At 37.8% G+C, this 26,881-nt stretch overlaps 1 protein-coding gene across 1 annotated transcript in view; it reads right to left on the bottom strand.

Moving 5' to 3' along the window:
- Positions 1-26,881, bottom strand: part of LOC109465644 (intersectin-1-like) — a 70,239-nt gene that overhangs the window by 6,819 nt on the left and 36,539 nt on the right. The window contains 19 exon segments of the mRNA XM_019763022.1: positions 140-194; positions 903-1,031; positions 1,968-2,207; positions 2,912-3,010; positions 3,708-3,815; positions 4,788-4,863; positions 5,129-5,235; positions 6,528-6,649; positions 14,225-14,410; positions 14,891-14,957; positions 15,845-15,994; positions 17,832-17,953; positions 18,424-18,454; positions 21,453-21,509; positions 22,334-22,384; positions 23,352-23,417; positions 25,002-25,186; positions 25,587-25,675; positions 26,240-26,298. Of these exon segments, the coding sequence (XP_019618581.1) occupies positions 140-194; positions 903-1,031; positions 1,968-2,207; positions 2,912-3,010; positions 3,708-3,815; positions 4,788-4,863; positions 5,129-5,235; positions 6,528-6,649; positions 14,225-14,410; positions 14,891-14,957; positions 15,845-15,994; positions 17,832-17,953; positions 18,424-18,454; positions 21,453-21,509; positions 22,334-22,384; positions 23,352-23,417; positions 25,002-25,186; positions 25,587-25,675; positions 26,240-26,298 (1,999 nt within the window).

Raw genomic sequence — 26,881 nt, 5'->3', positions numbered from 1 at the left:
TTCATGACTGCATCATTTAAATGGTAACTGTTAAGAATTTGTGATGCAAAAATATATTCATTCATTCATTCATTCATTCATTCATTCATTCATCCATTCATATATTGAGAACATGATGAGTCAATAACTTGTTTCTTACCTGCATCTTCTTTGTCTGTGGGAAGCTTGACTATAACTTCATTGAGGAAGATAGGCTGAATTGTGGACAGAAAACAATTATGGATTAACTAAAATTGCCTTAAAAATGATTTTCTAAAGAAAAAATATGTCCCAGAAAAGACAAACATAAGGGCCCAGACCTGTACATTCGTCAAGTGACTTTTGCTGGTCTCTTAGATAATTGACAAAAGAATCAAGAATCCTGTCTATGGTGACCACCTGTCCATGTACAGAAAAAATGTAGAGTTTGACCAGATTTTAATATAATTTTTCTTGAATAATGGGAAGTTTTGACTGTAGGCATAGACACTGTAATTTTAGTACATGTATATGTGATACAGACTTTCTATCATGAAAGTTCATCTGTGTTGGTAGTATAAAGTTAAAACTTTTGATCCAACACAAGAGAATTCTCTCACCTAGAGTTTAAATCAACCAGTCAGGGCCCATCACCCTTCACTCGACCGCAACAGGGGCCAACATTATTCACTAGAGACCTTTGACCCAGTGTTGAGGTCAAACTTCAAAGAAGCCACATGACAAGACTCACTGGGTCAGTCTACTGAGGAAGACCAGAGTGACTGCTGGAAAGCTCTAGGTGGGAGAATTTCTTTGTGTTGGACCAAAAGTTTTAACTTAGATACAGACTGTATACGTAGTACTACATGTGTACTACAGTGATACAGACTTGAATTTAAACCTTGTATAATAAGCTTTGTATGGTACACTTATGGTACCCTTACCTGTCTGTACATTCTGTAGGTGATGTCAGCCTTACTGTTAAACAGAGCTCCACTGATGGATTTAGAACATGTTGTCAGGAGCAGGAAGTCATTGAAGAGGAAGGCCTGGAGTTCCTTGTTACTTTTCACCTGGAAAAAACATCACTGAGATTCATACATTGGGAAGCACAAGTCATAAATAAATGTTTCTCCAATTCAATTCAATCTTTTGAGTTTTAATAAGACTAGACAGTGTTTCTTCCATGTAACATTTATATCTCTACAGATTTGTCTTTCTATCAGTTTTGACTGCTACCACTATCTTGAATTCTAAGGGTTCGATTGAAGAAATTGCTCTAGTGTTTTTGTACATAGTATTACTTAGTAATTTTTCTGTCAGTTGGGCTGCGATAACATTCGATACGGGTGTTCTATCTGGCCCATGTGATAACTAGCCGTACAATTGGTATTACCACCCTTCAGTGTAACATACTAGCTTTGCAGGCACACAGGGCAGCGGCAACTAGCTATACTACACAGTCCAAATGACCTGTTACACCCAATCTTTGCAAAGTTAATTGCAGGAGTTGTTTAAATCTACCTAGTGAGGATGCTCCAACTAAGCTTAGTGGCAACAAGGTCCACTGATCATGAGTCTCTATACAATTATTTTTTTTAAACACCTCAATTCTTGGTGATATTTGAAGGTATGTCACTGCTTCTTGTTCTTTTCTGGGCTGGTATTAGGTACTTAGTAGTTGGTATCAGAGTTATCAACCAGGAATTGAGGTGTTCAAAAACTCATATTTCCCAAGAACTCATTGCCACCATGTTGGGGCATCATCTCTAGGAAGCTTTAAACAACAGTTACTCCTGCAATTAAATGTGCAAAGATTGAGTGTAACAAGTCATTCGGTATGATTTAGCTAGCTGCCGCCGCGCCAAGTGCCTGCGGAACTGGTGTGTTACGCCGAGATACAGATACAGACTCTGAGGTACATTGTACATCCACCAGTTTATTAGTCATTTTGTACATGTACACCATGCAAAGTCGATAGCATATACATGCATTAACCATTTATTCACCTTGAAGAGTGTTCCTGAGTGGAGGAACTTCCTGGGTCCCAGACAGTTGGTGAGTGAGTTGAAGATGAGCTGTTCAGGCAGACCGTCACAGTTGACGTGGGACTGGAGCCACTCCAGCCGGTCCGAGTTTTCCCGCTCCCGTACGCCCTCGTTCACCTGCGTACAGAGCTCCTCAGCACGCTCCAGCGCCGTCTTCACGTTCACATGGTCGGGGTGGGTCTCGGGGGTGTTGTTTAGGATCTGTAAGACAAGGCAAGGGGCATGTTGACACAATATTCAGCTAAAGTATCCAATCTTTATCATTGACAAACACAATCTTGCAGATGTAAAACCTGAATTGTGTTGAATCAATTCAATATAATTTAAGATTCAAAGTGGCAATAAATATTATCCCATTTGAATGTTGAAATTAATCTATTTTGTGTACAAGACTATACAAGACTGTTTTACAGTAACTATCAACAACCATAATTATATATTGTGTACAAGCAGTATATTGCTACAATGAAATGTTTTCATAAAATATTGTTGTTACATGTACAATGTAGAATGCAACATGGCAGGTTACATCTTGCAGTTACTGTCACTACGGGAATACGGATTGTAGAGTTTGGCAAAAAAGAGAGGAAAATTGGCCAAGGGAGTCGGGCCGCGGAGAGGTAGTTTCTTTCCCTCCTAACTGCGCGGCCAGTCAAACCTACAAGGCGGCCAAACTCTCCTGGCAATTATTCTCCTACTAACTAACAGTAACCTCTAGGTCAGTGTGTTAAATGAAATGAAAAGAAGAATGTAGTTACTAGTAATTTACTCCAAAACACTGTACAACTCAACATGTTGATTCATTTTTTCATTAACGCATACACATGTAATTATCAATATCATGGATTTTCCTTTCATATCCATAAATAAACCAACCAAAATTGAAAATATAAGTCCCTTGTTACCTTGGTGAGCATGAGTGGGTACTTGGTGACTCTCTGCATGGGTTTGAGGAGAAAACTACTGAGCGGCATGCCTTTAGTCCTGGTGTCCTGGGTTCCTATCTGTCAGGGGAAAAGTCAAGTACAATATGGCATGATAGTGGTTACATGTTTGAGTGGAGAGTACAAAATGTATGATATTGACTAATACTAGTAATTGTATAGCGCAACTCCCTAGAATTAACTGAGACAATAACTTTTGAAATCCCCACGTAACCCCTGCTTCTCCTATTGGGTCAGTTAGTCCTCACTACTTGTGAGAAATTGGGCTGGTCTCAATCATGATGTTTCTGACTCAGGGAGAAGAGTTGCTGTTACAGTTCTACTCGGTAACCCGTAACCCAGGTGAGTGGTCATACCATTCAGGTGGTAGCACCGTTCACCTTGAAGTGGCCTAACGGCCATGTTACGTGGCGACCACTAAGTAAAAAAAATCGCCTTTTACAAATTGATGTAGATTGGTTGCTTCTCTGTTAGGATGCTGAATAATATTAACCTTAACTCATATTGTCACATTAATTTACATAATAAGTACTTGAAGATAAATTATTAGGCAAGCATAATTTCCAAGCGGATGTTACGGTGGACAAAATCTTGGCAAGGGACCATTATTATAATTATGAAAAACTGTTTCTCCCTGCTGACTTTTAAAGAACAGAAAATTGGTAGCTATACAGCTATTACATTTATGTACATTTACAAAGCTGAAGAAATGCCTGACAAACAGTCTTAAGAATAGCATGGTCTTATGATGACTGACCCGACAGAACTCCTTGAACTCAGGATCGTTCTGGTGCTTGTCCTGTAGAAATGTGCTGGCGTTCAGCTGACAGCTACAGTACCGGATGTATGACGTCATGTGGGGCAACTGACAAATTAAAAAAAACAATCATGGTCAACATAACAACAAACAAATTTGTGTGACGTCGGGTGGTGTAGTGGTTAGAGCAATCGACTGTGAACCGGGAGACCCGGGTTCGATTCCGAGTCGTACCCGGTACATGTCTGAACATGCGCCCCGACGTTGTGCCCTTGGGAAAGGCACTTTACACGAATTTCCTCACTCCACCCAGGTGTGAATGGGTACCTAACTTCGGTTGGGGAAAGTCGTATTGAGGTCACCTTGTGGCGCCGAATGGCAGCCGCACAGACCCTCGCGACTGTGTGTATCATTTGTATTATTTGAATGTTGTAATTGTTGTGATTTGTATTGATTATTATGTGATACCCTGCATCAATTCAGCCGTAAGGCTGCGACTGCACGGGTACTGTTTGGACAATAAAAACCATTTATTATTATTATTATTATTATTATATTATTATTATTAAAGCTGAAGGTACAAAATTAATGTAATTTCCAAGCAGATCCTAGGGTCTCAAAAATAGAGTACTAGTATCAAATTGGCCAGGCAGTATCCAATTGGCCAATTGCCCAAGGCAAAAAAGAGGACCATATAATATAAAAAGTTAACGATCATTCCCCTACAACCTCTGCTTGGAGAATAGTACAAATGAACAGGGCTGTAATTTTTTGAAAAGGTCAACATGGATGATGTATACCCCAAACAAAACAAATCATAAATCTTTATTGCAGTTCATTCCCAAGGGCTAATTGCAAACTGCTGTCACAGTAGGACAATGAGTACAGAATGTATGAACATGGGTCGTACAAAACTCTGTATGATAGCTAAAATCAGTCAGTCCGGTACTAGTAATTTCTGAATAGTGATTGATTCTCAATGTCTGCTTGTCCTCTTTCTTTTGGTTTAAATTTTTAAGTTATACTTTGCAAATGTATGTAACTATGATGGTAAGATAGTTGCTTGTTTCAGATCCTTACCTGTTCACAAAGGATGTCACCAATCATATGAATCACCTTCCCTTCTCCACTCATCTTTTTCCTAACTCTAAGGGCCCTACATGTAGAAAGAAGGGATACAGAAATTATTGAAAAGACAATGAAACTCTACTGATATCCACAATGCAATGAGCTGTTTTCTAGTTTTCACCTGCACTATATGATTATATACAGTAGGTTTAATCTTTTCTCTAAATATGAGACCCAGTGTGCAAAGTAAATGACTTTGCAGTATTCTAACTTCTAAATTAAATCTATTCTACACATTTTGATTTACATGGCAGAAAAAATAGAAATCTTGCACACTCATCAGCGCCACCTACTTGTTGAACTTGCTATTGCAGGTCTTGACCTCCTGTATATTAATGAAGAGAGTGTTGAGCTCCTGATTGGTCAGGATACCCTCTTCTCTCATGGGTTTCATGTACACCTGTAGGAATGATACCATGTCCAGTAAGAGTCCGACATCCCCTAATAACTTAGCATGAAAGTTCATCTGTGTTGGTACAAGTCACTATGAAATAAAGACTAAGCTTTAACATTCCAAGAGTAGACGGGTCCATTCCGTGAACAAGGTTGATGGAGTCAACCGGAAATTTGGGGTAAGTCCCATTTCTGTAGTTTAAGAGTTGGAAGTTAAAGCAGTCTTTATTTCATAATCCTCTAAATTAGTCAACTAATAACTTGAATTAAGTTTTAAAAGAAAACAGTAAGCTACTCAAGCAGCTGATTACCCAATTGCAACTTATTACCCAATTGCTTGAGTAACTGTTTTCTTGACAATTGTGTATCTTGAATCAAGGTTGTTATTAACTGACATTATTTGATTCACATTGTACTTTTCTCCGTGCACATAAGTGAATCAAAATAAGTTCTTTAATGCAATTCAAAACCATGTGCAAACTTAATGTTCAAAATACTGCATATAAAATACAATCTCATGCTGTTGGTGTCCTACATGAAATTGAACTGTTACCGTAACAGTAACTGTAGTTAGGGCAAAATGCTAAAATAAAACAGACAGATAAAAGAAAGTAACCCTGGGTGGAGACAGGACTACAAATAAAAGAACATTGCGACATGTGTGTAAGCATGGTGTTATCACACTCTTAAGAGGGGAGGACACAATTTAATGAATTAAACAATTAAGTAATGTTAAAATCTTGACCCTCTGAAATGCTTTGTTTCCTTTATTTTGAGGGGGCAAATTTTGTTGCAGACTTAGTTTAGTTCCATATCTTAACATGCTGATTTTTGTCAAAGATGACAGATTGGGCAACATTTTGGCCCATCATGAGCATAGCCTCAAAAGTCTGGAAACTACAGTAAGACAGATCCCTGCTAGAACCAGGCCTCGAAATTAACTTTTCTTCCTATAGTCCCAGCACTGTCCCAAAAATAAATTTCAATTGTGCTGAAGTGAGGATGAACTGTCCCAACCTGTTTTTTTGTTGGAAGTATTGTATGACTTCAACTTAAAGTCAACTTTATTTAATTTGCTTATGTTCACTCCCAGGTGCACTGTAATTGCAGATCTAGAGTAGACAGGAAATTCGGGGGGATCCAAAAGCCGGGACGTGTGTCTGATAAACAAAAGTGTCGTTTTAGCTGTCCCAGCCTAAATTTTAGTGGTCAATGGCCATCGGACCACCTTTAATTTCGAGCCCTGTAGAACTGTACTGTAAAGACGTACATGTACAATGTACTTTGTAAGCTACTGACCTCTATGACCAGAGCCAGATCGTCCACGTATGTCTGCTCTGTGGTGATGAGTTCGTGAATCTGTCCCTGTCGCTGTCTCTCCATTGGTGTCATCGGCTCCAACACATTCAGATCAGCTGCCCCTGTGGTGAACATGGTGGGAGAGTTGTACCAAGAAAAATCAGCCTGTCGAGTGAACATTCAGTACAATACATGTACAATTCAGGGGTCTTCACAGAAATTCTAAAGGGAGAGGTGCTCCCTAATCGGTTGAGGAATAAATCAGCTAATTTTCATGAAGATACCAACTTGAGAGAAACCCTAAATTTTGACATTTTGGGAGAGGTGCTATGATTTTGGGGAGAGGGGGAGCACCCTTGCTTCATTGCTTGGGGAGAGCCCTTGTAATATTATAATTAGTGTGCTGTTATGAGGAGACAACTTATTATGATAATAAGTAGTCATGAAGGAGATAATAAGCTCATAGGGGTGGCAGAAAAAAATATAAAATTTTGGAAGCAACTACCTTGTAAAATACCGATATAAATTTTATATACCGGTAAATGCAACCTTAATTAAGTAATTTTTTTACAGAGTTCCTTTTTTCTTTCCTCACTGACGTTTCCATTTTAATTACAAATGATTGTATGTTTTATGACACACACATGCCTTAAATATAATACAATGGACTGGTCTTTAAAGCAGTGTCCTTCGGCAAGTTGAATCAGATGCTCTTCTTTCTTCCAAGGACTTTTAGTGATCAGCACAGCTGGTTCCTGTGATATAGTCCTGCACCATGCAGGGATCCTGTGGGTTACCTATCTCTAAGTTTCCTTATAGATTACCATCAGGCCACACCAATTTAATTTATTGTTTCTTGGATTCGCCCTGTCCATTTTTTTCTGATTTGCAAAAAAAAAAAAGATTTTAGGTTCTGAATCAACTGCAAAATGCTCAATGAAAGACTTCTTATAGACTTATTTTGGCAGCAACGGTTGAAGACTACATGACATTGTGTAGTTGTTAAAATTTTCCAATGTGACAATGCAATTTCATTTCATTAAAAGTTCAAAATCTATAATTGTTTCAAATATAAACCAGCCTGGTAATAATAATTATGTTGACTTCATGGCTCATATAGTAACATTTCTGGCCTTCATGTGGTGCCTTGGCCTGTTTTTTCTTTTATTTTTTCTGAAAAAAACTGAGAGACAGCTAATTAAATTGATGTGGCCTCACTGAGCTCTCTTACTTCAACTGGTAGTTGACATGTGCATGTCCGCTTAAACTTTGTAGAAAATCTTGAAAGGTTTATGAATAAGTATGCTGAAGCTCTTCTAAAAGCATACAATCTCATGCCCAATTATAAATCCAGAATACCAGTACTTTGTGGTGACTGGTGTGTTTGTCACAATGAGGGACTGCAAAGTTTGTAAAGTTTTGTCTTCAGCTTGCTAAAGTAGCAATATGGCATCAAATTTGTTTTGGCTACTGGGTTAGGCAGCCGAGAGAAGGTTAAGTGACTGTACAATATAAAACATATATGGCCACGGATGGCTGGTGTTTGGGAGTAGGTCAAAGGTGTTTGGGGTTCAAATTTGACTCAAATTTAACTCAAATTTGATTCATATAGAAAGATAAGCATGGCCTAAATCTGGTCAGACTGCTCCTTAAAGGCATCCAAAGAGCAGCAAAACTGGAAATACTGCAGCTGGTAATCTTTATGATATTGACACATACTGCTTCACATTTATTTAGCACATTTCAATCAGTATTTCAACCTTTGGGTACTTAAAACTGCAGAAACAAGCCCCAAGATGAGTCCTTTATTTTATGGGTGGTACCCTAAAAATCAGTCCAGGGCCCGTCCAGTAACCATTTTCCGTCAGAATTTTGGGTATTTTTGCTCCATGAGGGTCGATATACATTGGGATAGTGTGGTTTCAACTCAGTGTGTTGATAAGTGACTAGAATATTGACAAATTTGTCAGACGGGTTCCCAAGCCCCAAAAACTGCACTGGATGCCTTTAACTTCAGCCTCCCTTAGTAGGTTAATGGTCAGTCTGAATGTGTGACAGGGCCTTAAGCTAGCAAAACAGAGAGAAGGAAAGAAACAGAATGATATTACACAATGTACTGTCACACAGACAAAACACCGACAAGGAAGTCACACAATAAAAGATTCCCTAATACATGACCACATCTCAGCCTTACAAGTGAATTTATTTCATTCTAATGTACAATAAATTATACTTTCCATAATAGTATGTGGCTAGGAAAGCCATAATTTGCCAGTACCACAACAATGACAATCTTATTACCAACTGTCCACATTTTTTTTTCATTATTACCTACTAGGTAGATTGTTAGCTAAGGTACACTAAGCATGATGGCTTCTCTTTTTTTTCCACTGAGTTCTTTAGACAGATATTCTCAAACTACACAATATACATACAGGTTACAACACTTTGGATAAAACTTAGGCAAGTCTGCATTTGAATTCGACATTTCCTAGCTACAAAAATGCACGACATCATGTTTGTGACACTGGGAACTATACACAATTGACACTTGACAAGTTCACAATTTTGTTATATCAACAAGAACATGTTGGAAATGGTCTGCCTAGAATAGTGAGCTCCAAACTGGTACTTTATACTTAATTATGCAATTAAGTTGCAGTGTAGTTCTGCCATTCCATAGAATACATGAAATAGTTCTTATAAGAACTGTGGCAAGAGTTTTGTGGAAGCATTTATTAATCAAAATCTTTGATTCTGCAACATTTATGGAATGACAGACCAAAACAGGCAGCAAATTCAGTTTTCAAAATAATAAGGAAATTAGAAGTCTTCGCAAAACGTACTTTAATAGTGAGCTAGGATAATTGTATATAACGATGTATAATATAAACTTAACATAGTTGCCATAACCCTTCTATAAAGAATTCATACAGTATACTCTTAAAGCTTACAATTAACAAAAGAAGGTAACAGAATGTAACTTTTGCTTGTATTCCTGAAAAACTTATCATAAAAACAATAATATACAAAGTCTAATATATACTAAGTAAGCAAATTCTGGCTACAAGCAAACAATTATCTCTAATGTATGTATAGTGTCCAGTATTTGTAAGTTATACAAAGACTTTAGTATTAGTATGTTGGGCAAGACCTTTCAGAATACATGTAACTCACCTGACTTTGTGCAAGAGTGGCACAGCTATTACACATTGCTTCTTTTCTGCTATGATTAGAATGTAGATAGTGTGGCGAGTCTAGCGGTGCACTAAACACTACACTACACACCTTTTGTGTCCACAATTCAAGACAAATCCTTGCCAAAAACGTTCCCACTTTCACATTCTTTCTACATCTGTTCTGTGCAACCTATTCAGACTATTCCACTCCTACTGCAGGGGTACTCAGCTACATTTCCCTCTCTAGTATAAGCCACGGCACGGTGCTACAGTCCCCTACAATTTTTTTTGTAAGACCCACAACGAGACATTTCCATTCCCTGCTTTCAAGATTCACCTTAAATTTCACACTGATCATCTTGCTGTTTATTTTCACCTACATCTGGCAATAGGACAATCTATGCTGCTACTTTTTTTTGCACAAGTACTGGCCAAGAATCAAACTACAGTCAAACTTGCCCAAATGACCACCTCTATAAGCTGGCCTTCTGGCCATAATAATTGTTTTTTCTCGGTCCCGATTTTTCCCCCATGGACCGAAGCATTAAATGACATAGCTGACACTATTTAGGACTGCACCAGACCAAATATCTGCCTATAACGACTGCTTCAATTTTCATTTTCATGTGGCAGAAAACATTTTTTGATGATAACTAGCGAGAAATCTTGATGAAATTGACCAGTTTGCCATTGATTTTGATAACACGACAGTCTTTGCGCCATGTAAAATGGCGCCGGCTGGGTCACTTTGGGTCAACGGGGCACTCTATTGTAAAATAGGTGGAAATTTTGCTAGGGTTTTCTTTCTTTCTCTCTATCAGGTCTTAGTCTTGTCGCCTTGCTTTTTGAAAAAGAAGACCACTTTTCTTCAGTCCCATGGGTGGTCGTCTTAGCCAAGTTTGACTGTATCTAACTACTAGTAACCCCTGCTACAGCACTGAAAGGTCCACATGGACAAAGCTGACTGATATGACGCCGCTTCTCTGCATAGCTACTTGTTAGAATGCCGTATGGTCTCTGTATGTACCAAGATCTGATGATATGCACTCACTACAACAAGTCAGTGTAGCTAGCTAAAATCAAGGGAGGTGGTGTCACAATGTACGTACCTGGTAGTACATAACTACAGGAATGACACTCCTGACTTATTTGCAAAGTTCTAAAACTGAAGACTTTTTTTCTGACCACTGTACACCGACTTTCTCCTACATTGATTTAGCCAGATCAAGGCTCTAATTGTGTGGAAAAAATGTTCATGTTACCACAATTTGCTAACTCCGTCATGTAAAAAGTACTGGGCATTCAGTAAAAACCTGTATATATTTAACCATTTTTAGGAAAATTATTGTTATACTATCTGAGTGTTCAGCACTTTTTACCTGTTTGTCTTAGTGTCAATGTAACCAAAAGTTTTCATGGAAAAAAACTAACAATACCATTTTAATTAGCACTGTGGTATGATGGCTCATTTATGTAGTATGTAAAATTACGTTGTAGACATTGAGTTGCCTAATGCTATGTCAGAACAGTGCAAGTTTGTTCTTTAGGTTGTAAACGAACCACACCAATACTTAATGCGTGTTTGATACCTTCAACAAATTATGGTACAGTAAAGAGGGTTGCGACATGAGCTACAACTTTTCTGCCTTCTCTCATCATGATGGTACAATTAAGTTTTGCAGAATGCCCAAGAATTGCAACATTTTGAATGATCTGATTTTTTTCACCAAACCTGGTGTACATGATTGTAACAGCTGAAATTCAAAAATATACCAGTGACTTTCAGAAAATCTAAATGAAAGCAGAAGAAATGAGTTGAGGGTGGATACATGTATGAAGAATATTGTAAGTAGATTTTTCCATATGTTTGCCAGATCAACCAATAAGGTAATAAAATAAAAATAAGCATGTCAAACACATACCTTGGCAGAAAATTTGCAGACCAACATTCAACCCATCCACAATCATCAACAGTCTATAACATACAAATGTATGATTGTGTAGCATTAAACACAAATGACACATTTGCTATCACACAGAAAACGTGTCTGTCTGTGCATTGATGCAGATCTCAAAATAAATGCTTAGGCCACGTTGATTTGATTACATGGATGACATCCTCTGGGAACACCCAAAATGATGTGAGGGTGCAAATAAAAAAAGTTCGGCAAAAAAAAGTTGCCTTCCTTATGAAATCTTCGAGACATGGTCATGAAGGTTGAACAAATGACTAAACACAAAGAGTATGGTATAACGAATAACAGACTCTTCATTTTCATTTCTATGCATTTTCGCCTTTTCCTTTGGAATTGATTTTGGAATTCTATGACATTACTGTATTGTTTTCAAATAATTTATATGTTTTTTGCAATTTATGGCATAGATTTACTCATTTTGTAGCTGCTTTGTATGGTTTCCAGTTGGGTTGAAAACTTTCGTTTTGGAAATGGAGGAAAATTCATGCGCGCGGGGATGTCATCCATATAATCAAATCTAGTACATACTATTAGCCTTATTGGGTAAGGTGGGTCTTTCTTCGGAGGAGGCTCAATCCGGTGGGATCTCAGAGAGAATTACATCATCACAACGATTGTTCACACATGCAAGATGACAGGGGCACAAAATAAACACAAAAAAACCATGGAGCTACACATGACCAACCCTCAGAAAAAAGACCCACTACTCTTATGGTACACTTTGGGTGCGGCATGCAGTTTACACAATTTGTGAATCAACAAGTCACATTCACATTAGCTGGACATTACAACATCAGAGTTGGAATTACGAATCATTAAATAGCGCCTGTTAGAAGAGTTCGAGGATTCCAAACGAAGATGCCAACGTCACAAACAAGCAAGGAGTTTTCCTGTGTGTCTGTGATATTTTCTGGGAACAAACTGACAATTTCCATGGACCCCTTGCTTGTGCGATGAAGATGGCATGGCATTCAGTCTGGTACTGTAATTCACGATTTTTTTGCGGTACTGTTATGTTTGCGGTTTTTCGTGGTCACTTCTGTGCCGTGAACTCTGAACACACAACTTGCTGACTTTCTTTTTTTCTGCACCTGCCGCCACCGCGACATATAGTTCTGCTAACGCGTCCATTTTTCTCAGACCGCAAACTTTTGTTACCGCGACCATAAAGTGAATTACAGTATGTCCTATCTGATCTTCCAACAAGCGTCGAGTTTAAAACTACAATTTCATGAACAAGATCTCCGTCTGAAAGCTGGCCTCAGATTTATGCAATTATTATTACACTGTCTTGGTGCATTCAAGGTAGAAGCAGCTCCCCAAAGCTGGCAATACAGTAGTGGGTCTCTTTGAGCAAGGGCACCCCAACACACTCCTACAGAGGGCAAGGAGAGAAAGAGAGAGACATGAAGGGATGAACAGTGTGGAAGACTTGTTTGGCCCTGATATTATCATGAAAGTTCGTCTGTGTTTGGTACATGTAGCTACATGTTTAGAGTTAAAAACTTTTGTACCAACACGAGGGATTGTCCTCACCTATATATCTTTTGACCAGTCACTCTGGCCTTTTTCGACAGACTGACCCAGTGAAACTAGTCACGTGGCTTCTCTGAAGTGTGACTTCAACCACTGGGTCAATGTACATAACCGCAACAGGGGCCAACATTGTTTACCAGATACCTTTGACCCAGTATTGGCGTCACACTTCAGAAAAGCCACATGACAAATCTCACTGGGTCAGTCCTTTAAAGAAGACCAGCCTGAGAGTGACTGGTTGAAAGCTCTAGGTGAGAACAATCCTTTGTGTTGGAACAAAAGTTTTAACTTAAAACATGGTTCTGATATATTAATGGCATGGTATTCAATACAACCTTGGTTAGCCAAACCACAGTAACTGCAGTCCAATATTGGTGTTTCAGTGTAAAAATTCTCTCCAGTTTTAAAAGAAGATTTCAGAATCATGTTATGGTTGCTGCCATAATCATCTCACCTTATAGCTGCAATCACTTTGCCAAACATTATAATCTGTCTTGTATTATTTTCAGGAACAACAAAATTCCTACACTTTTCTAAGATGTTTTGAAACTATATCCCTTATGATAAATTTGTATATTGTTGAGGGAGGGACTTCCTAGAATGTTGAGCATCTCAAAACCTCAACTTCAGCTCTGACGCATTCACTGACAACCAAGATTACTGTTCAAGTAATGACATTACCTGTATATAGTGTGTAGAAAATGGTATATGCACTGGATATGGAATGGTAATGTGCAAAATCATGTTAAACAAACTAAAAAAAATCCAGTTATGAATCATGTACGAAATGAAAGTGCATGAGGAAAGAGTAATGTCCACATTTTTCCCTGTTCCATTGTAAGCCATCTCAAAACTAACTTTCATTGTACATGTAGTCACTAATTTTTTCTCTTTCTGACTTCAAAACAAAAAAACAAAAAGGCCTAATGGGGTGTATGTGAAAGATAATTATTGCAAGGAAATCTGTTCTTAACAACTAATCAAAACAATTGAACTGTGTACTCACATTGCTGACTGCTGTCAGAGAGAGGACGGACGTAATTGGATGGAAACAGCCCAGTTCGGCCCTCCACTGTGCCTTTCCACCAATCAGCATCCTCCTTTGCTATGACAGTTATCGTCTGGCCTGCCTTGAAGGACAGCTCATCATCTTGGCCTGCGTTGTAGTCGTACATGGCTGTCACGTCAAAACCTGTCAAAAAAATGGATAGTATTAATATCAACAATATGTCAATCATCTCGTTTCAGAACATTCTTCTACTGCTCCAATTGTTACCTTAAGTAGTTAATCTCTAAATTGACCTAAGTTTCAAGATGAGTATATTATTATCATGCTTGTGGTTACATTGTAAGTCCTTTATCAGTTTGATAAGTGACTACATTGTACATAACAAAGATTTACATGTACATGATTGTATAATTGCAACAAAGGGAGTTTGCAAGCGAATACTTTGGCGACTGTCTGTCAATTTAGGACAACATTTAGAACCAGTCAGTATTGCCATTAGCCAGAGAAACAATCATGATTGCGACAGACGGTCACCAAATGTTGGCTTGTAAGCTCCTTTATGGTAGTTGCGAATTATGCAATCTCTTTATGTTACAAAGATTAGACATTGTGCATCCAGACCTCCATGACTTTGTGCATGTACTTAACTTCTAAAGGACTTACTTGTAGCTGCTGCCGGTGCAGGTGCAGGTGAGGCTGAGGTTGTAGCACTTGGTACACTTTCTTCTTGCTAATGCAGACAATCATAAAATCAATTATGCTTTGTTACTCAAGGACCACTTAACTAACAAGAGCAGGCTCACCACAGACATGCAATGAAAATCTGATGATGGTATACAATAGTCCTGATAAATAATTTGTGGCATTTCATTGAAATTTTTTTTTCTTTTAGATTTGCTATAATTTCTTTGTATTCAAAGTTAAATTGACTAGTGGGTACTGTAAATCACTTTATATTCACAGTAGCAAAAGTTGAAAATTGACAGACATGTCCGTGGAACTTAATGTTCAAGGTACACGTAGCTCCAGGTGCATCATAGAAGGAAGTCTGCAAATTATTTGTTCATGGTAATGATAACTTCGCAGTACAGATTGTAGTGACCACGAAAACCATGGATATAAATTAGTACATGTACAGCGAAAAAATATTATGTTCCTTTAAAAAATTTTCAAACAAGACTTATTAGTATAGTGTGATATACATGTGCATGTACAGAATTTGTAGCATCAGTGCCTGACTATTTTATCGCTACTTCCACGGTACATGTAAATGCTCCGCGGAACTTCACTCGCTAGTGCCTCAACGGTCCACCTCGAACATTCTCAGCAAGGACACGTCTTGCCACTTCACTGAATAAAGCCACTCTTTCTTCCTCCATTCTCCACCTCTTAGGAGGAAGTTCCACGCTGAAAGCTACTTTCCTCAAACAACATCACTATGGAACAAGCTTCCACGTGATTGTTTCCCACATGGGTTCAACCTTAAACTTTTTAAGTCTAAGGCCAACAAACATCTGTCCTCACTGGCTGTACAGTAACCCAAAACATTTAAGTGGCTCTGATGAGCCTTGTTTTGTGGTAAACTATTAAGTGAATAACAATTAAAAAAAAACTCACCACAGCAGACATGGTGGGGGTAGTTGACACAGTGAGGGGGGAGGCTGACTTGATGGAGTCTGTAGGGGTGGACTTCCCACTTCCCCCAGCACCCAGCAGTTTCACATAGTTGGCAGGGAACCAGCCGACCTGACGCTTCTGTCCACGGGCCTACACACGGAACATTTCAAACATGACATCTTTAACTTTACTTTCAGTAAAAACAATCATCACACTGACAGACTACACTGAAATGTTGATTCAGCTTTGTGTTATTACTGATTTTTGTTTGTTAGTCATCATCGTCAGAGGTGAAGCATGATAGCATTTTATTCAAATTTATAGTTTTTGTTAATTACAGCTTCTTTGTTTATGTTTAGTTGTGGGGAAGGCCTTGAATGTGCCAACATGACAATAGAATACAATGCACTTTTACACCATACAATTAAGCTGATTTAAATATTACATCCAAATTGAATGCAATTTTAGGGCGGCAATACAAAATATTCTGGATGAGGAAATCTGTCTGATATTGACATTTACTGCCATTCAAATTCCTTAGCACATTTTTGTTACCTTTTCATACTTTTAAGTATGAAAAGGTAACAAAAATCAGGTACCACCCATAAATAGCTAGAACCAGGCTGTATACGATACAAACTAGCATATCTTTTATCACATAATGTTCGACCTGGGTGTCTAAAGTCCATTGTTGTATCAAAGACATTAATGTTACTAAGTTAAACATTATTGTATCATGATCAGTGCTATCAGTGGTAACAACAGGTTGTCAATCAAAATTAGCTCAACCAATGAGAAAGAAGATGCAGGTCTGTCGAATTTGTTGTCAATCAAAAGATGCAGGTCTGTCGATTGTCAATCAAAATTACCTCAACCAATGAGAAAGAAGATGCAGGTCTGTCAAAGTTTTGACAGATTCTGATGTAGTTATAAAGAAAAATTTTTTTTTTTTTTTTCAAATTTCCTAACTTTTTAATTGACTAAGGCAGCATCGCTTTTGCATTTGGCATCTTCCACAAAAACATCTTGGAATGGATGAACGGAGTTTGCATTTTTGAATCTGAGCCAATTTTACACTTACTGGTCACTTTGAACCAATATTTATAAGTCAGCCTGAAAGCACTTGCAATAACAAACTCAAGGCCATTAGAATAACTCAGAGTAGCTGACAGAAATGCTTATCTGTGTTTTCTCTAGCAGGAACACACCGTAGACATTGTAAGACAAGTGAATATGTTTATTTATACTGAAGTTCAGTGCAGTGAGACATTGGTATAAGCTTTGAGAGAAAATATAAAGCAAAGTCTTAGAACATACTGTACAGATCTCGAATAACTTTCCATATATGTGCTTAAAAATCGTGATAAAAAGTTGTGTAAAACGTAATTAAAAGCTGTATGCATTTCTTTATTAAAATGTGTGCAAAAGCCATGCAATTCTCATTCAAATCATGTTCATTTCTTGAGTAAAATGCGTGTAACTATAAATGGTTATGCAGATAGCAGATTACAGATAGCCACTCGTGATTGCTAATTTTGATTAGTGCACAAGGTTTATGCGGCTTTTGGACGAGTTTTAACCATGATTGTTGTCATACTGATTTATACGATTTTTAATATAAATGAGTTTTGGACAAGAAATAAAGAACTTAAAACTGGGTGCAAAACGCGAGTGAAGGGAACTTTGCGAGATTTGTACTGTATTATTATAAAAAAGACACAAATTCAAAGAAAGAGTTAATATTTATAACTTGTTCACACAAATCAATTAGTAACTTTTATCTATAATTTGTATTGTTTCATTTAGTTCTTCGAATTGTTTAGTATCAATGGTATCAACTTTTAATCTAATGGTATGTGAAGGGCCAAATATAAACCACCAGGTTTCTGGCCCTCCCATGCATGCATGTCTACTTTTAATTTAAAACTTCAATTGTTATATTTCATTTTATTCTGAGAGTGCAAAACAAACAAATAAACAAACACACCTGTAATTCACCCTCCCACCATCCTGATCCGCTCTTCTTCTTCACCTTGATGAACTGTCCAGGAGACAGGGACAGTTGTTCATCTCCCTGTGCCTGGTACGCAGCTATAACCTGGGCTATCTCTGTAATAATATTATAAAAATGTCAACATAATGTTATACTGTTACTGGTGTTAGGCTATCATAAAAACACAACTAAGTTCAGCTTAGGCCCTGACAAAAAAATGATGCAATAGCTCAATCGGGTAGAGTGCTCGCTTAAAGTTTGTAACTGAGAGGTCGTGAGTTCAAACCCTGGCCGGGTCATACCAAAGACTTTAAAAATGGTACGTAATGCTTTCTCTGCTTAGCACTCAGCATCTATGAGAAAGAGTATGGGAAGGTCAAACACACAACACTACCAGCGTCTCAACTGTGTGGCCCAAGGGCTACAGAAATGGAGATGGGCATCACCCCTATGCTCTGACAAAAAGGCCTGAGTCATGCATTTACTGACAGAAAGTCACCATAGACACTCTTGAATATTACAAGACCTATAAAGACAATTAATACAAATGTCTGAAGGAAAAAATGTAATTTCATCCTAAACATACCTGGTCTCTTTGTTGATCTTGTGGAGGTAATCTAGAAAAACAATAAACATGTTTGGTTAGTTTACCAGACAAAAAACAAACAAATATACAATATATCTCAATCATCCTAGCAACGGAAAATGCCCAGCATTACCTGGAAAACTTTGGGCAGACGGGACGCCACAGCCTTCTTGCCGAGGCTCATACTTGCTCTACAGCTAAGAGTGCAGCAATCTTCTTATGTCTAACCTTAGGGGTCTTGTGGGGAACATCTCAACACTCAGAAACACTTCCTCAAGGTACTCAGTTCTCAACATGGGAGTCAGAATATCCACATTTTTCTTTTTTGGTGAGTTGTTCTTTATACTACAGAAATGAGCGTAAAATAACTTGAGTTTAGATTTTCTTTGGACTAAAAAAAAAAGAGATGATGAAGGTAATGTTTTTCATAACAAGAAGTTTTGAAGGCAAACACTGAAAGACAGACTATGATTACAAAGTCTGGCATTGCTCAGATTACACCTTGGGGAAACTTTCGCTGTAATCTGTATTCTTGGTTTATCTCTGGAATGCTAACAGGAAGTTTTGCAGGACAAGTAGAAATCATGGAGTGAAATGTTTAAATGGGTTTGTCATAGAAACACGGTAACTATGTGGGCAATGTGCCTCCACATAAATTTGTCACTGAGTTTGTTGAATTGTAAACCTTCGTCAAACTTGCATTCAGACGCCTTCGTAATGATAAATTTCAGCTTGACTGTGTGGCATGGGATTTTTTTTTCAATAACAGTTAGGCCATACTAGTTCAATCAATTGGTTATAGGATTTGCCTGCTTCATGTTTTTTTTCTGATCTGAAAAAAAAAAAACTTATTCAGGTTCTGGATCAACTCTAAAATGCTCATATTTTGTCCCCAACAGTTGAGGAAAGTCCTTTTCTTCCTGTTGTTAGTTTCTTCATCTACAATGTGAACCAATGCAGTGATTTGATTAAAAGCTCAAAATTCATTGTTTGAATTACAAACCAGCCTAGTATGTTGACTTCATGGCTGTTTATTTTTTCCCCGCCACGTCATTTCTTTTTTTTTTGGGAAAAATTAATATTTAATTCAGAATGAATACAACAGACACCAATGTACCGAAAGCCAAGTTGTGCCAAATCTGAAATGATTTCTTTATGGAAATGGTACGAAGGCTACATTCTAAAGTGAAACAGTGGCACTGAAGGCCTATTTACTTTATATTTTGGGTCAACATTTTGATCTTATCAAATGCAACAGTCACTACAGGGTTTTAAATGTGAACTTCTCTCAAAATTCCTACAGACAATGGCACAAAGAGACTCAGTGTTCCTTGTGCAGGGGTTCATGTTTGCTTTTCTTGGCACTGATCCAGTGAAATTTAATCAGCAGCACTTCTTTATAAGGATTTCTTCTTAGTACAGTATTTTCACTGGGACTGAACAGAGAGAACCACATGTGATCTGTAAGTGGACTAAACAGACCAATTATCTGATAAAGGCTCTGAGACCAGACTGACTTAATTTCATGGATGACATCCTCTAAAGACCCCAAAACTAGTGTGCGTGGGCAAATGATAAAATTTACAGCAAGAAAAAAAAAACACAGGAATACAAAGCTAGTATTGTGAATTTGTGGTAGAACACTGTACATAGCAATTTTTACGACAAGCCGGCACATGCTGGCCTTTTAGGACATTTATGAGTCGGCACTGTACTGAGTTCTTGAGTTCCATGGAGCTTCTGCAGCCTGGGTGCTATCCACTGTAGTTACCGCCGGCTTCTTACTGTTGCTAGCTACAATGGACTATGGAGAATGGCACCCAGGCCAGAGCCTCGTAGGTGATTTTTTATTTTAAAAAATCAATGCACATCCGGATGTTATCTGTAAAATTACATCAAAGTGGCCTAACAAGGAGAAAGAGGCCTATACAAGTTACACTTGTCTTGTTTTTGTCAGAAAAGGCTTGCTGTGCAAATTACACTTTAAATAGATGTTGAATTCTGTTACAGAAAAAACACAGTGACGCATTTAGAAGTGATCCTAAAGCAGGAAATTTTTGCTGAAGCATGACTGTCTTATATCAGAGTTAGGTATCTGTGCAAAAACATCTGCAGAAAATTATTAAGAAAAATGACAACTAAGACAATCAACCTGAGCTACTAATTTGAAAAGTAATCTTTTTCTAATAAATGCAAAATAAACTTTTAGTTAGTCTAATTTCTTCTAAGCCTACAATGATATTATCATTGCAACTTGCAATTAATTACTAGTAATTAATCCCTTTAAAAAAACATATTAAGACTGGTTGAAATGGTGGAAAGTGCAGTAGTACATTTAAGATGAGGTGCTTAAACAATGAAGTGAAGTTGGTGTAAAAATTACGATGAAAATAAATTTCTCCGATAGGTCTACAAAGTGTGTTACATCTAACATTTCCTTTTTGCTCCAAACATTAAATATAATCTACGTGCACATATATTGTATGTGGGATTATAGTAAACAGGACCTAAGTGCACAACACCTTAGAGACAGTGCAGAGCTCCAGCCAGCTTGATTTTTTTTCCGTCAGCCCTGGTTCATAATTGGAATTGGAGGAGAGGGCTCGCAATCTTGTGAGGGGGTCTAGCGGGCAAATTTTGAATTTTCAAGCCTTAAAAATGCAATTTCCCAGATTTTGAGGGTCGAGAGTGGTTGTTAGAATTTTTTAATATTTTTACCCAAGATTTTTGTCTATCAAAGGATTAAATTTCAGGGCTCTCCCCAAGCAATGAAGGGTGCTCCCCCTCTCCCTAAAATCCTAGAAACTCTCGCAAAATGTCCAAATTTAGGGTTTTCTCTTAGTATTTACATGAAAATTCAATGATTTTTCATCAACCGATTAGGGAGCACCTCTCCCCTAAGAATTTATGGAAAGACCCCTGAAATTTTTTTTATGTCACACGCCACAAAGTCCCTGCAATTGTTGAGGGAAAAACGGGTGCTGGCTAGAGCCCTGAGACACTGTAAGAAAGTGGATATGGATGGTTACATTGTCTTCCATGGGCATGGGTTGCTTTGGCAGAGGAGGCTGTTGTTGCGTCACCTCCTATGTGGTTACACACATACAGAACAGGCAGAGAAACAACACAATATTCATGTTAATAAGCTGGAAGGGAAGCCTGGGGTTAAACAAAGCACAGATTCGGAAAAGGAGATCACCAAGTTTTGAAGATTCTACATCCTAGTTTAGCATCATTATACAGTCAAACTTGCCTAAGACGACTACCCAGGGGACTGAGGAAAACTTGTCTTCATAGAACAAGACTAAGAGAAAATTGAGAAAACTGCAAAATTTTTAACCTGGTTACCAAAGCCATTATAGCTCCTGAGTCATACATGTTGTACATCCTTTCTGCAAATAGCGGATGTATGACTCGGGAGCTATAATAGGTTTGGTAACCAGGCTACAAAATTTTACAATAATTATATAGACAGTCATTTTACATTGCGCAAAGACTGTCATGCCGTCTTTTGCCACATGTTAAAAAAATGAAGCAGTCGTCATAGGCAGAGATCAGGCCATTTGTGCGGTCCCTAATAACACCAGTAATGCTTATACATGTAGGTCTATGGGGAAAAAATTGGACCAAGAAAAAGCGGCTAGGGCAAGTTTGACTGTAATTCAGAGATATTATATATACAAGCAGAATGCTCATTGAAAGCATGACATTATTTATTAAGTATAGCTATACATGATGTATGTAATTTGTACTGCAATGGCTCTATTTCAGATAGTAGAACAAGATGCCTATTTGCTGGTGAAAGTTAATTTCTACAACATACGATGTACTTTTTAATAGTGATGTGGTATCCATAATTTTAGTTAACTTTGTGACAACCAATTTTCTGACAGAATATGCAGTACTGAACCTCAAAAGGTACACCCATCTCCTCCATTTCTCTCAATTTCTCCCATTCATCCTGAAAATGACCAGTGGCAAACGTAAAGACGACATCATCATTGTGTTACAAAAAACATTTCTGGTTCTGGTGGTCCAGCAACAATCAAGATTCATTGGTTTCTTTTTTTTATAAATCACAAAATTTTATCACTTTTCAGTCAGTGCTGCTATTAGTAGCTGCCATTACTATGACTACATTGTAATTCAGTCTATACTGGGTTATATTATGATGATTATTATTATAATATGGTTATTTCTTATTGATTGACCAGTCTAAAATGCAGGAAATTTGTCTAACAGTAATTATCATGATGGTTGTTTTCCTTTGTCATTGTTATTTCAAACCATACAAGCCTAGGAAAATAGTGTTGTTTCTGATTTTTAAGTCCTGTAAAAAGCTAGGGTCAGCAGGTTTTTCCTTGAGCTGAAAAACCCGGAAACTTGTTTTTCCTAGGCCATAGTTTTAACTGTTACGAAGAATTTCTTGATTTGAAATTCATCTATACAGCTGCAATAATTATCTTCACAGCTTAACTGATTCTATTGATGTTGGCCACACCAATTTGGTTTGTCGGTTCTCGTTTTTTTTCCAAAATAATATGAAGCGACAGGGCGGAAAAAAAGGACCTTGGCATCCTATGATAGCCCCAAAAGCCACGATAGAAACCATGAAGTCAACATACCAAGCTGGTACAGTGTATGTAATTCAAACAAATGAATGAATTTTTAACTTTTTAGCAAACCAATGCATTGATAGAAAACTGTAACAACTAGGAAGACAGGGAGCTTTCTTCAACTGTTTGGGCCAACATATCGATTCAACAATTTGGAGTTCAGAACTTCAATCAGACAATCTTTTTTTTTGCAAATCAGAAAAAATTGAAGCGGATGAATCCGAGAACCAACAAATCAAATTCGTGTGGCCTTAAGATGTAGAATAGAGTTTGTTAAATTGTTAGTAAAAGAATCAGGGAAAGTTTCCGAACCTCAGTTGCCATTGCGTCCTGTGTTATGTCCTGTGCTATCATGTCCTTTTGCTCATCACCCGTAGTCTGAGAACAGGCAGTACAGAGGAGAGGAAGGGGGTTAACAAACACCTTAAAGGCACCAAAGCCATTTCAGAGCAGGAAAACAGGATTCAGTTTTCAAAGTCAATTTTCTGTTTGTTTTTTTTTTCAATTTTTTTTTTTGAATGTAGTAAGTTGAATCAGCCCTATCCCAGAGAATTCTGAAATCTGTGAGGTAAAAATGCGATGTTGCTGACAGAAAACGGTTACTCGTTGCCTCTCGTAGGCTAGTTCTGGCTAGTATTTATTGGTGGTACCCAAAAATAAAGAGACACCTCATGTAGCTTATTTTGGGGCTATTTCAATTTCAAATGCTTCAAGCTTCAAATGATGATTAAAATGTGCTACAGGTAAGAATGTCAATCAAACAGATTTCCTCATCCAGAATATTTTCTGTTTTGCTGCCCTGAAATTGCATTTATAGACTGAGATGTTACATTTTGAGACAACAATTATGACACCCAGCAGATATACATGTATGTCTACAACACAGTGAAAGTTGATATAACATTTCTACACTGTAGAAAAATGTCAAAGAAGTCCTTGAGTTAGAATCAACTAATCAAAAGTTCACCTTTAGCACCCTAAAGGTTGTCATACACAGTCACCTAAAGCAATTAACTCAGAATTATAGCCAACCAGAAATCATTTAACAAATGTACTTAGTCTAACACATTTGCCTGTAACAATTCATTTAATGTATCAATTACTATGCATATTTAATGCATGATGACAAGTACATGTAAATTTGGCAGTGAAATTAGGCACCAAAACTAAAATCACATGAAAATGTATATGAGAAAATCAAAGGAAAAATGAGAAAAACTTGAATGTTTTCTTTCAGCACTACTATGTTCACCTACATATTAGCACCTCTTAGAGTTTGAGTTTCCTCTGTTGTTTAGTGATAACTTATCTATATTGTGGAGTTGATCTTCATTTAGACTAGTATACACCAGATCAAAGAGTGAGAATCTCAGCAATACAATTTCTACAGGTATACCTGATCAGTCAGTGCAAGCGTAATCTGTGAGGAACCACAAGAATGCAACGTGAATAAAAAAATCTGCTTCAATCATATTTCTTAGACTTAGCATTTGATGATGATGCTAACACTTTTTGAACTTCTGTCTATAATTGTCTGTCAATCTCTTTGTCGATGATTGTGTTCTCGCCACAAAAGCGCCCCCTACATCGGTTACATATAGTGGCAAGAAGCAGTACTAGTACTCCAGTCAGAAGCTAGGAGGAAGGTGTCTGATAGTCATCAACACATATATAAGAAGTTTGCGTTACCAGATTTGTAACTAAAGGTGGAAATCCCTATATCAGGGCTCTCCCCCAGTACCCAAAATCCTAGCACCTCTCTCAAAATGTTCAAATTTAGGTTAAATTTCTCTAAGTAGTTTCATGAAAATTCACAGATTGGAAAGCACCTCTCCACTAAAAATTTCTGGGCCCCCGCTATATCCTACCAGAACACTAAAAGGGCTTTCCAACATGACATTTTAAATTGTGCACTAAGTACGGGTAATACATGTAATACATTGAACTCCAACAGAAACCTACCGTAATGGTGGGAATGTCTTGTTCCTCCTTCACCCTGACGTAGTTAGCGGGGAAGATGCCTGACCGCTCCCCCGCGCTGCCCTCCCACCAGTCTCCATCCTGCTTGGTGACCAGGATGACCTCTCCCACCATGAAGGTCAGGTCTCCGGGCTCAGCAGAGGTGTAGGTATACAACGCAATGCATTCTAGATAGGCAAGACACAAGCATTCATTACTGGTTCATTACTATAATTTATGCTGGATAAATACAGCATTCTACAGTCTGTAAAAAAATTAGGTTCAGAAATGTGACTAGGGGGCGAGTAGAAACAAAGTCTCCTGGCCCCAGCTCATGAAGCCAATGCCCTAACTGCTAAGCCAAAAGGTCTGGACCTGTCAGACGAGTCTGTAGCACTTGAAACACTACTGTTACACTTAGGAGATGTAAGACTTAGTGTACAACACAGTGCATTCTAGAAAGGCAAGATAAAAATCTGTTTTTGCTCCATGTTTCACTAACAACAGCAGTCTTACTGCTTTAGTCCAGTGGGACTTTACCATGTCCAAGACATGTATTTAATAAGAAAAAAAAAAAATCCTACTGACCTGTTCCTGCAGGCTGTACTGAGGGTTTGGCCTCCTGAGGTGGGGGGGTTGGTGCCTGTCCCAGGGGGGTGGAGGCTTGTGAACCAGGGCTGGTTATCAAGCAAAATATATACACATGTGAGACCTTGGTTCATTATGTACAGATTTTTTTATTTGCATTTACGATCTGTTATGAGTTCACTCTGTTCACCATTATTGTATATAGTCTACCTTTATTTGTGTTCATATTTTGTTTGGATTCTGTTATCTGTACCTTTGATTCTCTTTTGTTTATGTATGATTTATTGAATCGGTGTCGTATAAGCCCACACGGGCTGGGCGCGGGAAAGCGCACGACACGAAAATAAAGTCTCATTCATTCATTTGTACATGTAAATGGGAGACTTAAGATGAATATTGTAGAATCTTATTGTTAATATGATATTGTATTAAATAATTATTATTCAAGATGTCAAGCTAATGCAAAAATCCATGATGAGAAATGTGAAGTTTAGCTATGATCCAACTGTTGCACTTTCTTCCTCAAATAACAGTATACGTGTAGCCGAAAAAAAACTTGCAGTAATCATCACAAATGGTAGGGGTCTCTTCTGTAAACAATTTTAAGACATGCACATACATGTACCGAACTCTACCAATATGAATGGTCTTACCTAGCTTTCTTTGCAGGGGCAGAGATCAGCTTGACATAGGACTTTGGGAACCAGCCCACCTAAAACAGACATCACAGTCGAGATTAAAAAAAAAAGAAGATAGGGACACTCACTATCTGGTTTATCGTCTGTTGTTCCCTGACTTCAGAGGGTTACACATGATGTAATAATCATTGTAAACTAAACGTTATGCATGCATGACAGTAGTATTTACAACTTTTCCACGCTCGTAGCAATGGAAGCAACTCCAGGGCTTGAAATACCACCTGCACATGCATATGCATATATATATGCAGGTTACTGGGACTGTGTACTACATTTTGTAGGTAGAATTTCTGTTGTCTACCTGCACATAAGCCGCACAAGTCTATGAACTGGGTTTATACAATGTATGATGATTGCACACATGTACAATGTACACTGTATAGTAACTGTTGAATGTGAATTTTCATCTCATTTGCTGCATTGACTGTCACCACCAGTCTTACAAAATGTATGAAGTGTAAAACAAAATTATATGGCTCAATGGTTCCTGAACAGTGTTTAATGTAACTGTCTGTACTTAATATTCTGAGTGGTACAGGAAATTTTCAATGTAACCCACATGGCAGGTACATTGTGATGTATGCAGAAAAAACTAGA

This window comes from Branchiostoma belcheri, unplaced genomic scaffold, assembly GCF_001625305.1.
Source record: "Branchiostoma belcheri isolate BF01 breed outbred unplaced genomic scaffold, Haploidv18h27 scaffold155, whole genome shotgun sequence".
In the NCBI taxonomy this organism is placed as follows: domain Eukaryota; kingdom Metazoa; phylum Chordata; class Leptocardii; order Amphioxiformes; family Branchiostomatidae; genus Branchiostoma; species Branchiostoma belcheri.
Note: the sequence above shows the minus strand (reverse complement) of the source record. Positions and strands in the feature narration are given on the sequence as shown.